We start from the raw sequence: 9,871 nt of genomic DNA on the forward strand, positions 1-9,871 counted from the left end.
TGCCCCTAAACACCCCCCCCCCCAGGCCTGTGCTCAGATCAAGGGTCTGGTATGGAATTTTAGGGGGGCCCCATTTTTGGGGGTGGGGCTCCTCTTAATTCCTACCAGGCCTTAAGGGCCTGGTATGACCTAAGGGGAAACCCCACACATTCTTTTACATGGGGTCCCTCCTAAAATTCCTACCAGATCTTAAGAGTCTGGTATGACTTTTGGGGGGAACCCCACGCTTTTTTTTCTTTGTAAATGGGGTCCCTCCTAAATTCGTACCAGACCTAAAGTGTCTGGCATTGTTTGGGAGAGGGAACGGCACACTTTTTTTTTTTTTTTCTTTTAAAATTTGATTTTTTTTGCTGCAGCAGGTTCTATACATTGTACAGATCTGCCACTTTACAGGCAGTTTAATGGGGACCCCCCAGGCATGATGATTAAAATAATTTTTCATTTTTATTGTTTCACTTTGATGTTAAAATCACTGCTCCTTTAAAAATTGTATTTTTGAAAAAAATGTTTACCATTGATTCCTGTCCCCAGGGCAGAACCCAAATCCCCATACCCTTTAAATTGCATATAAGGCTTCAAAATGGGGACATCTGATTTTTAAAGATCTACCCCCATAGACGTGCATTGAGATCGAATTCAACGTTTTTCCATGTTCGAAAGTTCGAATTTGAACCGAACAGGGGGGCGTTCGGCCCATCACTATTTATCAGTAGGGAAGGTGGGTTAAAGTGACATTAAACCCTCAGATTTTTTTTTTACATAAAACAATACTGTAATGTGTGCCTTACTGTAATCCATGGTTGTTTCCCTTCTCTTTGCTGCTCTTCCTTTTAAATCCTCATGTCTTCTCATGCTGGGGGAGAACTTCCCTTTGCAGCTGAGTGTCTCTTTCTGTAGTGCTGGCTCAGGTTGCAAACCTACACATAGGCACCATGTATCCGTTCCAGAGACAAGGCAGTCTGCTGCAAAACAGAAGTTCTGCCCAGCATGAGAAGAGATACGGATTTAAAAGGAAGAGCAGCAAAGAGAAGGGAAACAACCATGGATTACAGTAAGGCACACATTACAGTATTGTTTTATGTTAAAAAATCTGAGGGTCTAATGTCACTTTAAGTATCACCCTTTAACTGTCACACGGGAAATAGGCAGCAGAACCAATGCCTACCCGTCCATTTTGCAGTATCTGGTTCGCTTCATATTGTATACATGTAAATATCATTGTGACTTACCTGCTCTCTTCTGCAGCTTCTTCCTCCTCTTGCCAGCTGCACGTAATGCCTGGCCTTGCTGCAGAGGATCTACTGCTTGAATATCCTTCAGGCTGGGTGCTCTGGGAACTTTTTCTGTTTCTGTCTGCACTTTGCTCTTTGCCGTCTTAATTTCCACAGTCATCGGCCCGAACTGTCAGGAAATAAAGAATGAACACATTTAAATAAAGAGAATGAATAACCTTTGGTCCCACTCATGGTAACATTTCTATAAATTGTATTACTTACTCTACAAACATTAAAGATAATTTGTAAGCTAGCCTATTGAGGACAAAGTGACAGGTTCACTTGACAGATTTGCAAGATTGTTCATTGAAGAGCCACATTCCGTTTAATATTCAATGTAGGGTAGAGGAGACCGAATAGAAATGGCCATCGTGTTTTGGGTGGTCATACAAATACCCCCTTCACCAGGCTTTGTTTAGTGTGTGAGAATGCAGAGAACTCTATGCATTCTCACACACACACAAATGGAGTATTTGTATGAGCCCCCCAAAATGAGCTGGCTATTTCTATTCTGGCCCCTCAATCCTACACAGAGTCCAGATGTAGCTTCAATATAAAAAATGTCCGGGTGTGGACATTTAAAAAAATAAAACCTACTTCTCCAAGGAGTTAGGCTGGGTTCACACCCGGGCGTACTATAGGCGTGTTTTTTCAGCTTGTTTTTAGCACGTTTTTTCGTTCAGTGAAACGCGCCTTCGACGCTCGTATTTTTTCCGTGGCGGTATTTTTTTTCCCCCTCTATTTTCTCTATCTATTCTCTACGCGGACGCTCGCAAGGGACGGAACCCGGAAGACGGCAGCGGCCGGAGGACACAGCGGGGAACGCGGACAAGGTAAGACCTACGCTGTATTCCCGAGTGTGGCTCGCGGTTACCGCTTTGTTAACCCCGAGCCACACTTGGGAATACCAATGGATACGAGCAGAAATACGCGCCAAAGAAGCTCCTGTACTTGTTTGGGCGTAGGGCGTTTTTCAGCGCGTTTCCACGGGCTGAAATACGCCCAGGTGGGAACCATGCCCATAGGAAATTATGGGATTTCACTTGCTGAGCGTTTTTCAGCGCTTCGATCAGCGCTGAAAAATGCCCAGGTGTGAACCCAGCTTTAATCGATCTACTTGTCCTGCTACAAAAATTATTTTAACCAAAACCGTATTAGAGGCTGTAGAGCCTCTAGATCACTTGTAGAAAATGGCTTCCCCGATCTACATTTAGCCCTGCTGCTTGCCCGAAGCAGGGCTAAATGTAGAAAGTTAAAAAAAACGACCCGCCCAGCGTCCGGAACTGCATGTCCCGGGCGTCAGGCAATAGGGATTCTGCACCCCTGAAAAACTGAGTGTGGCTCTTCAATTCACAATCTTGCAATTTGATGCTACAAACTGAGGAGATAGTAAAGATCCTCTCGGATGTACAAGCTGTCTGTCCAGTAATCAGATCCGCTATATACTGTATTTTTCCGTGTATAAGACGCTACTTTTTCATAAAAGTATTTACCTAAAAATGGAGGGGCGTCTTATACACGGGGGGCCGGGAGGAGAACCGCGGTTGCGAAACTGCCGATACCTCTGCAAACTAGCCTCACGAGTGAAACTTCCGATTGCAGAGACAAGCTAACAGGTTTCCTCCAATCATGAGCCTTATGTGCCCGACGTCAGCTGATGCTACGGAGAGCCCGTAGCAATTGCCCAGATGCAACAGGGAGCGGTAATGTCGGAGCATTCTGAGTCCATAAAATGTCAGAATACAAAAAAAATACCGGTAAATACCAATACCAGGAAGCGGCTGTCTTACTCTGCAAAATTTTAACTGGATGTAATCAGTTATGCAAAAGAGCATGGAAAATTTTGATTTCTGAATTTTGGGTAAGAAAAGTGGGGGGCGTCTTATAGACGGAAAAATACGGTATTAACTTGAGGTGCCCCAAAATGGAATTTTCAGACCGAAACTAAAAATTATTTTTTTCTTTAACCTTTTTAAAATGATTTACTTTACGGTCGGCGGCTTTGGGGAAATATCAGGGGTCCAAACAGACACCTGATATTTTCTTTTAGAAAGAGAGCCTGAGAACAAATCTATTTTTCTGCAGCCCCTGTTATGAATGAATTCTGGATATAGTATGAGTTACTATGTCCACAATCATAAACAGGAAGCAATGTAGAGCACTTCCTGTTCATTTATAATGGGGAAACAGTAAACACACTGTGGGGAATTTATCAAAACTGGAGCAGAATAATCTGGAGCAGTTGCTCATGGCAACCAATCAGTTTGTTCAGTTAAGGTTTGAAAATGAAAGGTGGATGCTGATTGGTTGCCATGTACAGCTGCTCCAGTTTTGATAAAGTCACCTCACTATGTCCTCAATTATTTGGACATAGTGAGGGGACATAGTGAGGGGACAAACACTTGGCGATCTGATCGTTGAGTGTTTGTATACCACTCTCCATCTTGACTCCTTCGACTGTCACAGGAGGCAGAGCTGGGGTGAGGAGAGGAAAGCTCATCCTCCTGTGACATGGCTGACAGCTGACTCCTCCCCCCGCACCACCAGCTCAGCCTCCTGTGACAGCTGTCTCCTCCCCACTCTCTATCCTGAGTCTTGGCCTGTCACAGGAGGCGGGGCAGGGTGGTGCTGGAGAAGAGCTCTGCCTCCTGTAACACGCTTACAGTGCTCTCCTCCCTGCACCACTCAGTCTCCTGACAGTTTCTTTCCTCCCAACTGTGCCCAGCGGGGAGGAGAAAAACTAGGGATGCACCAAAATTTTGGCAACAAAATGGTGCTTTCGGCATATTGCCCAAAGTGCCATTTCCGGCTGATTTGTTTAGGCGGGCAAAATTTCGGTGCAGCCCTAATACTATCTCTTTCATATCAGAACTGGCCAGCCACACCAATAGGATAACTATGAGGAACCAGCACTTTTTTCAAGGTTCACTTGAGAGGCCATACCGCCCTGCCGCTGATATTTTCCTTCGCAGCGTTTCCCTGCCCCTAATTTGTCGGTTGGAGACCTTGGAAATATCTGATGCTTTCTATTAGGGGGGTGCATGAGATCTTCTCCCTGCTCAGGTTTGAGCATTATATTCTTGGAGGAAGGCAAGAAGGTCACATATTCCCCCATACATGAAGCACTGGGTATTTCCGAAGGCTCTGACAGACAAATGGAGCAACGAAAGAGCATGACACAGGTGAGTATAGTGGGTGGGCTTTCAAAACAACCTGTCATTTCACTTTGAATGAGCACAATGACAGATTCTAACAAAGAAAGTATCTTCAAGGAATACTGAAATGCATTGGAATGGAATCTGACCATTTAAAATGACACTGAACTCAGGTGTTAATGAACTTGAATGTATTTTTAAGATTTAACAAAAATGTATCTTATTTGTGTATCACTCGGCTGTAGACCCTCAAATCATCTCTGAATTGGTGCCGACACTGTCCTTCCTTTCATGGTCCCTGTGTGTTCTAAAGTAGTCACCGCTCCAAGCTCGCTCCCGGGATGGACAACAATCTCACACTTAGCTAATTTGTAATTAAAGGCATAGTATATCACGGAAGCAAGTGGTGTCTACAACAACACACAGGAACTATCGGGAACACTAGTATCCCCCCTTACAGAAGGAAGGACAGTGTCAGCACCAATTCAGAGGTGATTGGAGGAGCTACAGCCGAGTGATACACAAATGAGGTCCAGTATTTTTTTAAGATCTAATGCCCGAGTTTAGTGTCACTATAAAAGCAATACCTTCAATCTGAAGTGCAACAGTTTTATTGCACGATGTCCTCTTTAAAATTGCAGATGTTCCTCTCCGGATTTCTGTGCTACGCAGCTGTAAGGGTGTCGCTCTCATCCATTAACATCTAGGACAAGCGTTTTTGGGTGATTTAGCCCTGGTTCACACCTAGGAGTTTTTGAGCAGTTCGAAAAGCACTTTTAACTGCCCAACACAAGAAATCGCATGATTTTCAATGGCCCTAGTTTACACCTGAGCAGAAAAACACCAAATACCCGAAAAGATACAGGAACTTCTTTGGGCAGTTAAAAGCGCTTTTCTTCCCCATAGACTTTATTGGTGATACCCAAAAACGTGTTGTACATTTTCGTGAGCGTTTTTGCAAGTTTATACACACGTTCTTCCATTGCCCACAATGGTTTATGAGCTGCCAATCAAAACGTGTGTCTTCATCTACGTGCGTTAAAGCGTGCATACAAATGTGCACAACCTGCAAATAACCGCATGCTGTTAACACGCATGCAAACGTGCAAAAACTGTGCCTCGTAGGTGGGAACCCAGCCTAACTTTGTAAAACTTCTGTACTGTAACAAAAAACTGGAAATAACACCCGTCTGACATCAATCTGGGACTGTTTTTACCTCGTAATCTATGTCCTCTTCCATTACATCAGCTGGTGCGTGTGTTTCTTCATTTGAGTCTTCCACTTCAACCTCCTCTACTTCCTCCTCGGCTCCAGCAGTCAGATCTGAAGCCTCCATGGCAATGCCCTGAGGCGCGGACTGTATTTCTTCATACAATCAGAACAAAGTTATTTATTATCAGAACATAACAAAAGCAGAATGCTATAAAAGGTGTTCTGAAACTATGGACAAGCTGTAGTGGTAAAGAGAATAGGGGGGAACTATAGTGTTCTCGCTGAAGTTAAAGCCCAGGTTAAATTTGCTAAATACATCCAGGTGTACCAAAACAAAAAGGTGTGCAAAGTCTTACAGGTTGTTCATTTTTTAAATGCAGCCACAACCTAAGCAGAAAAGCCTGTCCCCTGCCAGCATGATGCATTGTGGGGCCCTTGCTTGCTGTGGGGAAACAATGCAGCTAAAGGGACAAATTCTGAGGGGAGCTACTACCGGTACTAGTATAACGGACACATTCTAAAGGTTGTGTTTTACCTATTGATGAAGCTCAACTTTACAACCTTTTCATGTGCATAACGTGAGGGATAATATGAGACTCTAAGGGGCATATTTACTATACGCATTCACCTGTCTAGAATTGCCAGCACTTGTATTCTCTATGTTCCTCACCTTTATCTAGCGGCCATAATGAGGTATTACAAAAATGACATTCTAAAATACATTTGAACTATCAGGAAAATATATATAAGAACGTTAATTTTGTGCATCCATTTGCACAGAACGAACATTCACAGAGATTTGCAAGGCCAATGGCCCTGCAGATTGTTTTTAAATAGACCCCTTGGTGTTGATACACTATATTGCCAAAAGTATTGGGACACCCCTCCAAATTATTGGATTCAAGTGTTCCGTGAAATTTCCTTACTACTAAATATTCCGCGATCACCTGTTACTGGTATTATAACAAAGTGGAAGCAACTGGGAACAACAGCAACTCAGCCACGAAGTGGTAGGCCACGTAAAATGACAGAGCGGGGTCAGCGCATGCTGAAGCGCACAGAAGTCGCCAACTGTCTTCAGAGTCAGTAGCTACAGACCTCCAAACTTCGTGTGGCCTTCAGATTGGCGCAACAACAGTGCGTAGAGAGCTTCATGGAATGGGTTTCCATGGCCGAGCAGCTGCATCCAAGCCTTACATCACCAAGTGCAATGCAAAGCGTGGGATGCCGTGGTGTAAAGCACGCCGCCACTGGACTCTAGAAAAGTGGAGACGTGTTCTCTGGAGTGACCAATCACGCTTCTCTGTCTGGCAATCCGATGGGCGTGTCTGGGTTTGGCGGTTGCCAGGGGAACGGTACTTGCCTGACTGCATTGTGCCAAGTGTAAAGTTTGGTGAAGGGGGGATTATGGGGGGGTTGTTTTTCAGGGGTTGGGCTTGGCCCCTTAGTTCCAGTGAAGAGAACTCTTAAGGCATCAGCATACCAAGACATTTTGGACAATTTCATGCTCCCAACTTTGTGGGAACAGTTTTGGGATGGCCCCTTCCTGTTCCAACATGACTGCGCACCAGTGCACAAAGCAAGGTCCATAAAGACATGGATGAGCGAGTTTGGGGTGGAGGAACTTGACTGGCCTGCACAGAGTCCTGACCTCAACCCCATAGAACACCTTTGGGATGAATTAGAGCGGAGACTGCGAGCCCGGCCTTCTCCTCCAACATCAGTACCTGACCTCACAAATGGTCCAACATTCCCATAGACACACTCCTAAACCTTGTGGACGCCTTCCCAGAAGAGTTGAAGCTGTTATAGCCGCAAAGGGCGGGCCAACTCAATATTAAACCCTACGGACTAAGACTTGGAGGCCATTAAAGTTCATGTGCGTGTAAAGGCCGGCGTCCCAATACTTTTGGCAATATAGTGTACATCTAATTAGGTTGTACTCTGTTCTGTGAAGCCATCAGCACCTATTCTTGCCTCCACTTACTTGACAAAGACTCATGATTGTCCATCTCCAGTGCTTCAAAGTCAAAGGCCTTCCCCATTTCCGTTACGATCTCTGCGCTGATGTGTGTGGGAAGCGTGTGCGTTTCTGGTGGGTGCGTAAAATAACTGATTTTACCACTATAGAAAGTACAAGATAGACATTTTAATGATGGCATGCATGTGAGCAAGGCAAGCTGAATATCTAAATTGATAGACAAAACACGTATATGGGAGTGTTTTTACCTACCCAAAACTTAGCATTAATATCCATTACATCCTGAGACTTACACAGCTTTGCCACACAGCAGAGCCATGAAGATGGCGGCACTCTCACTGTTACAGAAGTATCATCACATTTGAAAATGCACAGGTAAATCCCCCAAAGGGACCAAGAGCATGTAGCACTTGGTCCCGTTTTGATAGGTTGTATGGTTGCTAAACAGTGTAGTCAGACCGGTACCACCAAACCCTCCTTTCTGGCACAGGAACATGTTGGAGACAACTGCTGTCATTCAGCAAAGCAGGGAAAGGGGTCAGCAGGAGGCATGATGTGGGAAAGAGTAGAGGGCAAAGAAGGAGAGGACACCGAACAGCGTCCTTGATCATACAGCTGTTTTTTTATACTTTTTTGTTTTTTACAGTAAGTTACTGGAGGACTCAGTCAATCAATCTTCTGATAGGTATAGCAGCCACCTCTAGGAGATTGGACATTAAACAAAGAAAAGGACACAGCCTCATTGCTGCATGTACTGACAAGCTCAGTATAGCTTAGATGTGTATTTATAAAAAAAGAAATATAGAACCATTCACGCAGATAGTCACTGCAGCGGCCAGCACCAGGATTAGCATTCATACTATACCCCAGATTTAGAATATGCACTATGTCCCCCAATGAATGCTGGAAGAAATCATTCCAAAATACCTCCAAAAGTCTAATATGCTGATAATGGTTTTTTTTTCATACAATAAAAAAACAGAAAAAATACAAAATGACAATCACCTAACCCAGTCTGTTAGAACCGATTTGGCAGCCTTTTCATGATCTGGCATGCCTCCTTTCTTCAATTTCCCCTGTCGCTTAGCAAGCATGGCCAGGAACTCAAGTGTGTCCCTGAAGTCGGTCACCTTGTAGTGTTGCACAATCTAAATGAGAAGGGAACAGTTTTTGAGCCGAGGTGCCCTTTAAAGACGGGAAAAGGGTGTTGAGAACAAAACAAAAAATTAACGTGTGCAGAATCTGACATATTTTACTAGCAACTAGTAACTTTTCTGATTTTACTGCCCTTCCGGTACATTTATACATATCTGTACACGGGTCTCTCCTCGTGTCTATTACCTGCTGTTTATTGCAACGTCTCAAAATGGCTTCCACAGGTCCCACAGGGTCCACAAGCTGCTCAATTTTTACACAGTTCCGCAGGATCATAGCAGCATCAGATGTGGATGTCGCCATAACAATACCTGGGCAGTCCAGAAGTTTGATGTGTTTGTCCAGATGGACCTCCTGCAGACACCTTAGTGTAAAACACAGTCATAGTATCAAACATAGAACTACAGCTGGTTTGCTTCGTGGTCCAGATGATGTATGGATGATGCTCTACTTACTTGGTCACCCCAGGTGTGGCTCCCACATTACAGGCACGGGCCCTCTTCAAGCTGTTGATTAAGCTGCTCTTTCCTACATTTGGAAAACCTGCCAAGTAAAATCGCAAATTGGGTCATGCTCACATGTGTACTAAACATGTGTACTAAATTACAAGTCTGTCGCTTGCTAATTTTGCAATCACTTATCAGACACGAACGTACCCGTACTGCAGTAGCATTGAAGTTTATAGAATGTAGGTGCATACTCATGTGCAGCCTGACAATAGATTTCTACCGGCTGGAATGTAGGCAAGGCAGGAGGCCATCATTGTTGGAGGAGGCAAGTAAGCACCCATGTGGTTGGTGGGTTTATGATATTTCAGCTTAGAGTAGTTTAGGGGGCTGGGAAATATAAATTACAACCTAAAGCAGAACTACTGGCACACATTTTTATTAAGCCTTGCAGTGGGGTTACCCACCCTAACCTTAAGGGTTAATTGCTAATTTCTGTCTAGGTAAAAAAAAAAAGTTATACTCACCCGAACCGCGAAGCTGGGCCGGCTTTCTGCTGCCCGTCACCTCCTTCGCTGCATCGTCCTTACGTCCTATACTTTGTGTATAGAATGTGGTATCTCAAGGACCTTACACCACTGCAGCGG

At 44.3% G+C, this 9,871-nt stretch overlaps 1 protein-coding gene across 1 annotated transcript in view; it reads right to left on the reverse strand.

The window, feature by feature from the left end:
• GNL3L (G protein nucleolar 3 like) overlaps positions 1 to 9,871 on the reverse strand; it is a 27,787-nt gene that overhangs the window by 1,962 nt on the left and 15,954 nt on the right. Inside the window, exons 10-15 of the mRNA XM_018560701.1 lie at positions 9,234 to 9,321; positions 8,965 to 9,142; positions 8,629 to 8,771; positions 7,630 to 7,766; positions 5,647 to 5,795; positions 1,230 to 1,401 (exon numbers count right to left, since the gene is read on the reverse strand). Coding sequence (XP_018416203.1) covers positions 1,230 to 1,401; positions 5,647 to 5,795; positions 7,630 to 7,766; positions 8,629 to 8,771; positions 8,965 to 9,142; positions 9,234 to 9,321 — 867 coding nt within the window. The remainder of the gene's footprint in view (positions 1 to 1,229; positions 1,402 to 5,646; positions 5,796 to 7,629; positions 7,767 to 8,628; positions 8,772 to 8,964; positions 9,143 to 9,233; positions 9,322 to 9,871) is intronic.

The sequence above is a fragment of the Nanorana parkeri genome, unplaced genomic scaffold (assembly GCF_000935625.1).
Source record: "Nanorana parkeri isolate BGI_ZX_2015 unplaced genomic scaffold, ASM93562v1 scaffold475, whole genome shotgun sequence".
Taxonomy (NCBI): Eukaryota; Metazoa; Chordata; class Amphibia; order Anura; family Dicroglossidae; genus Nanorana; species Nanorana parkeri.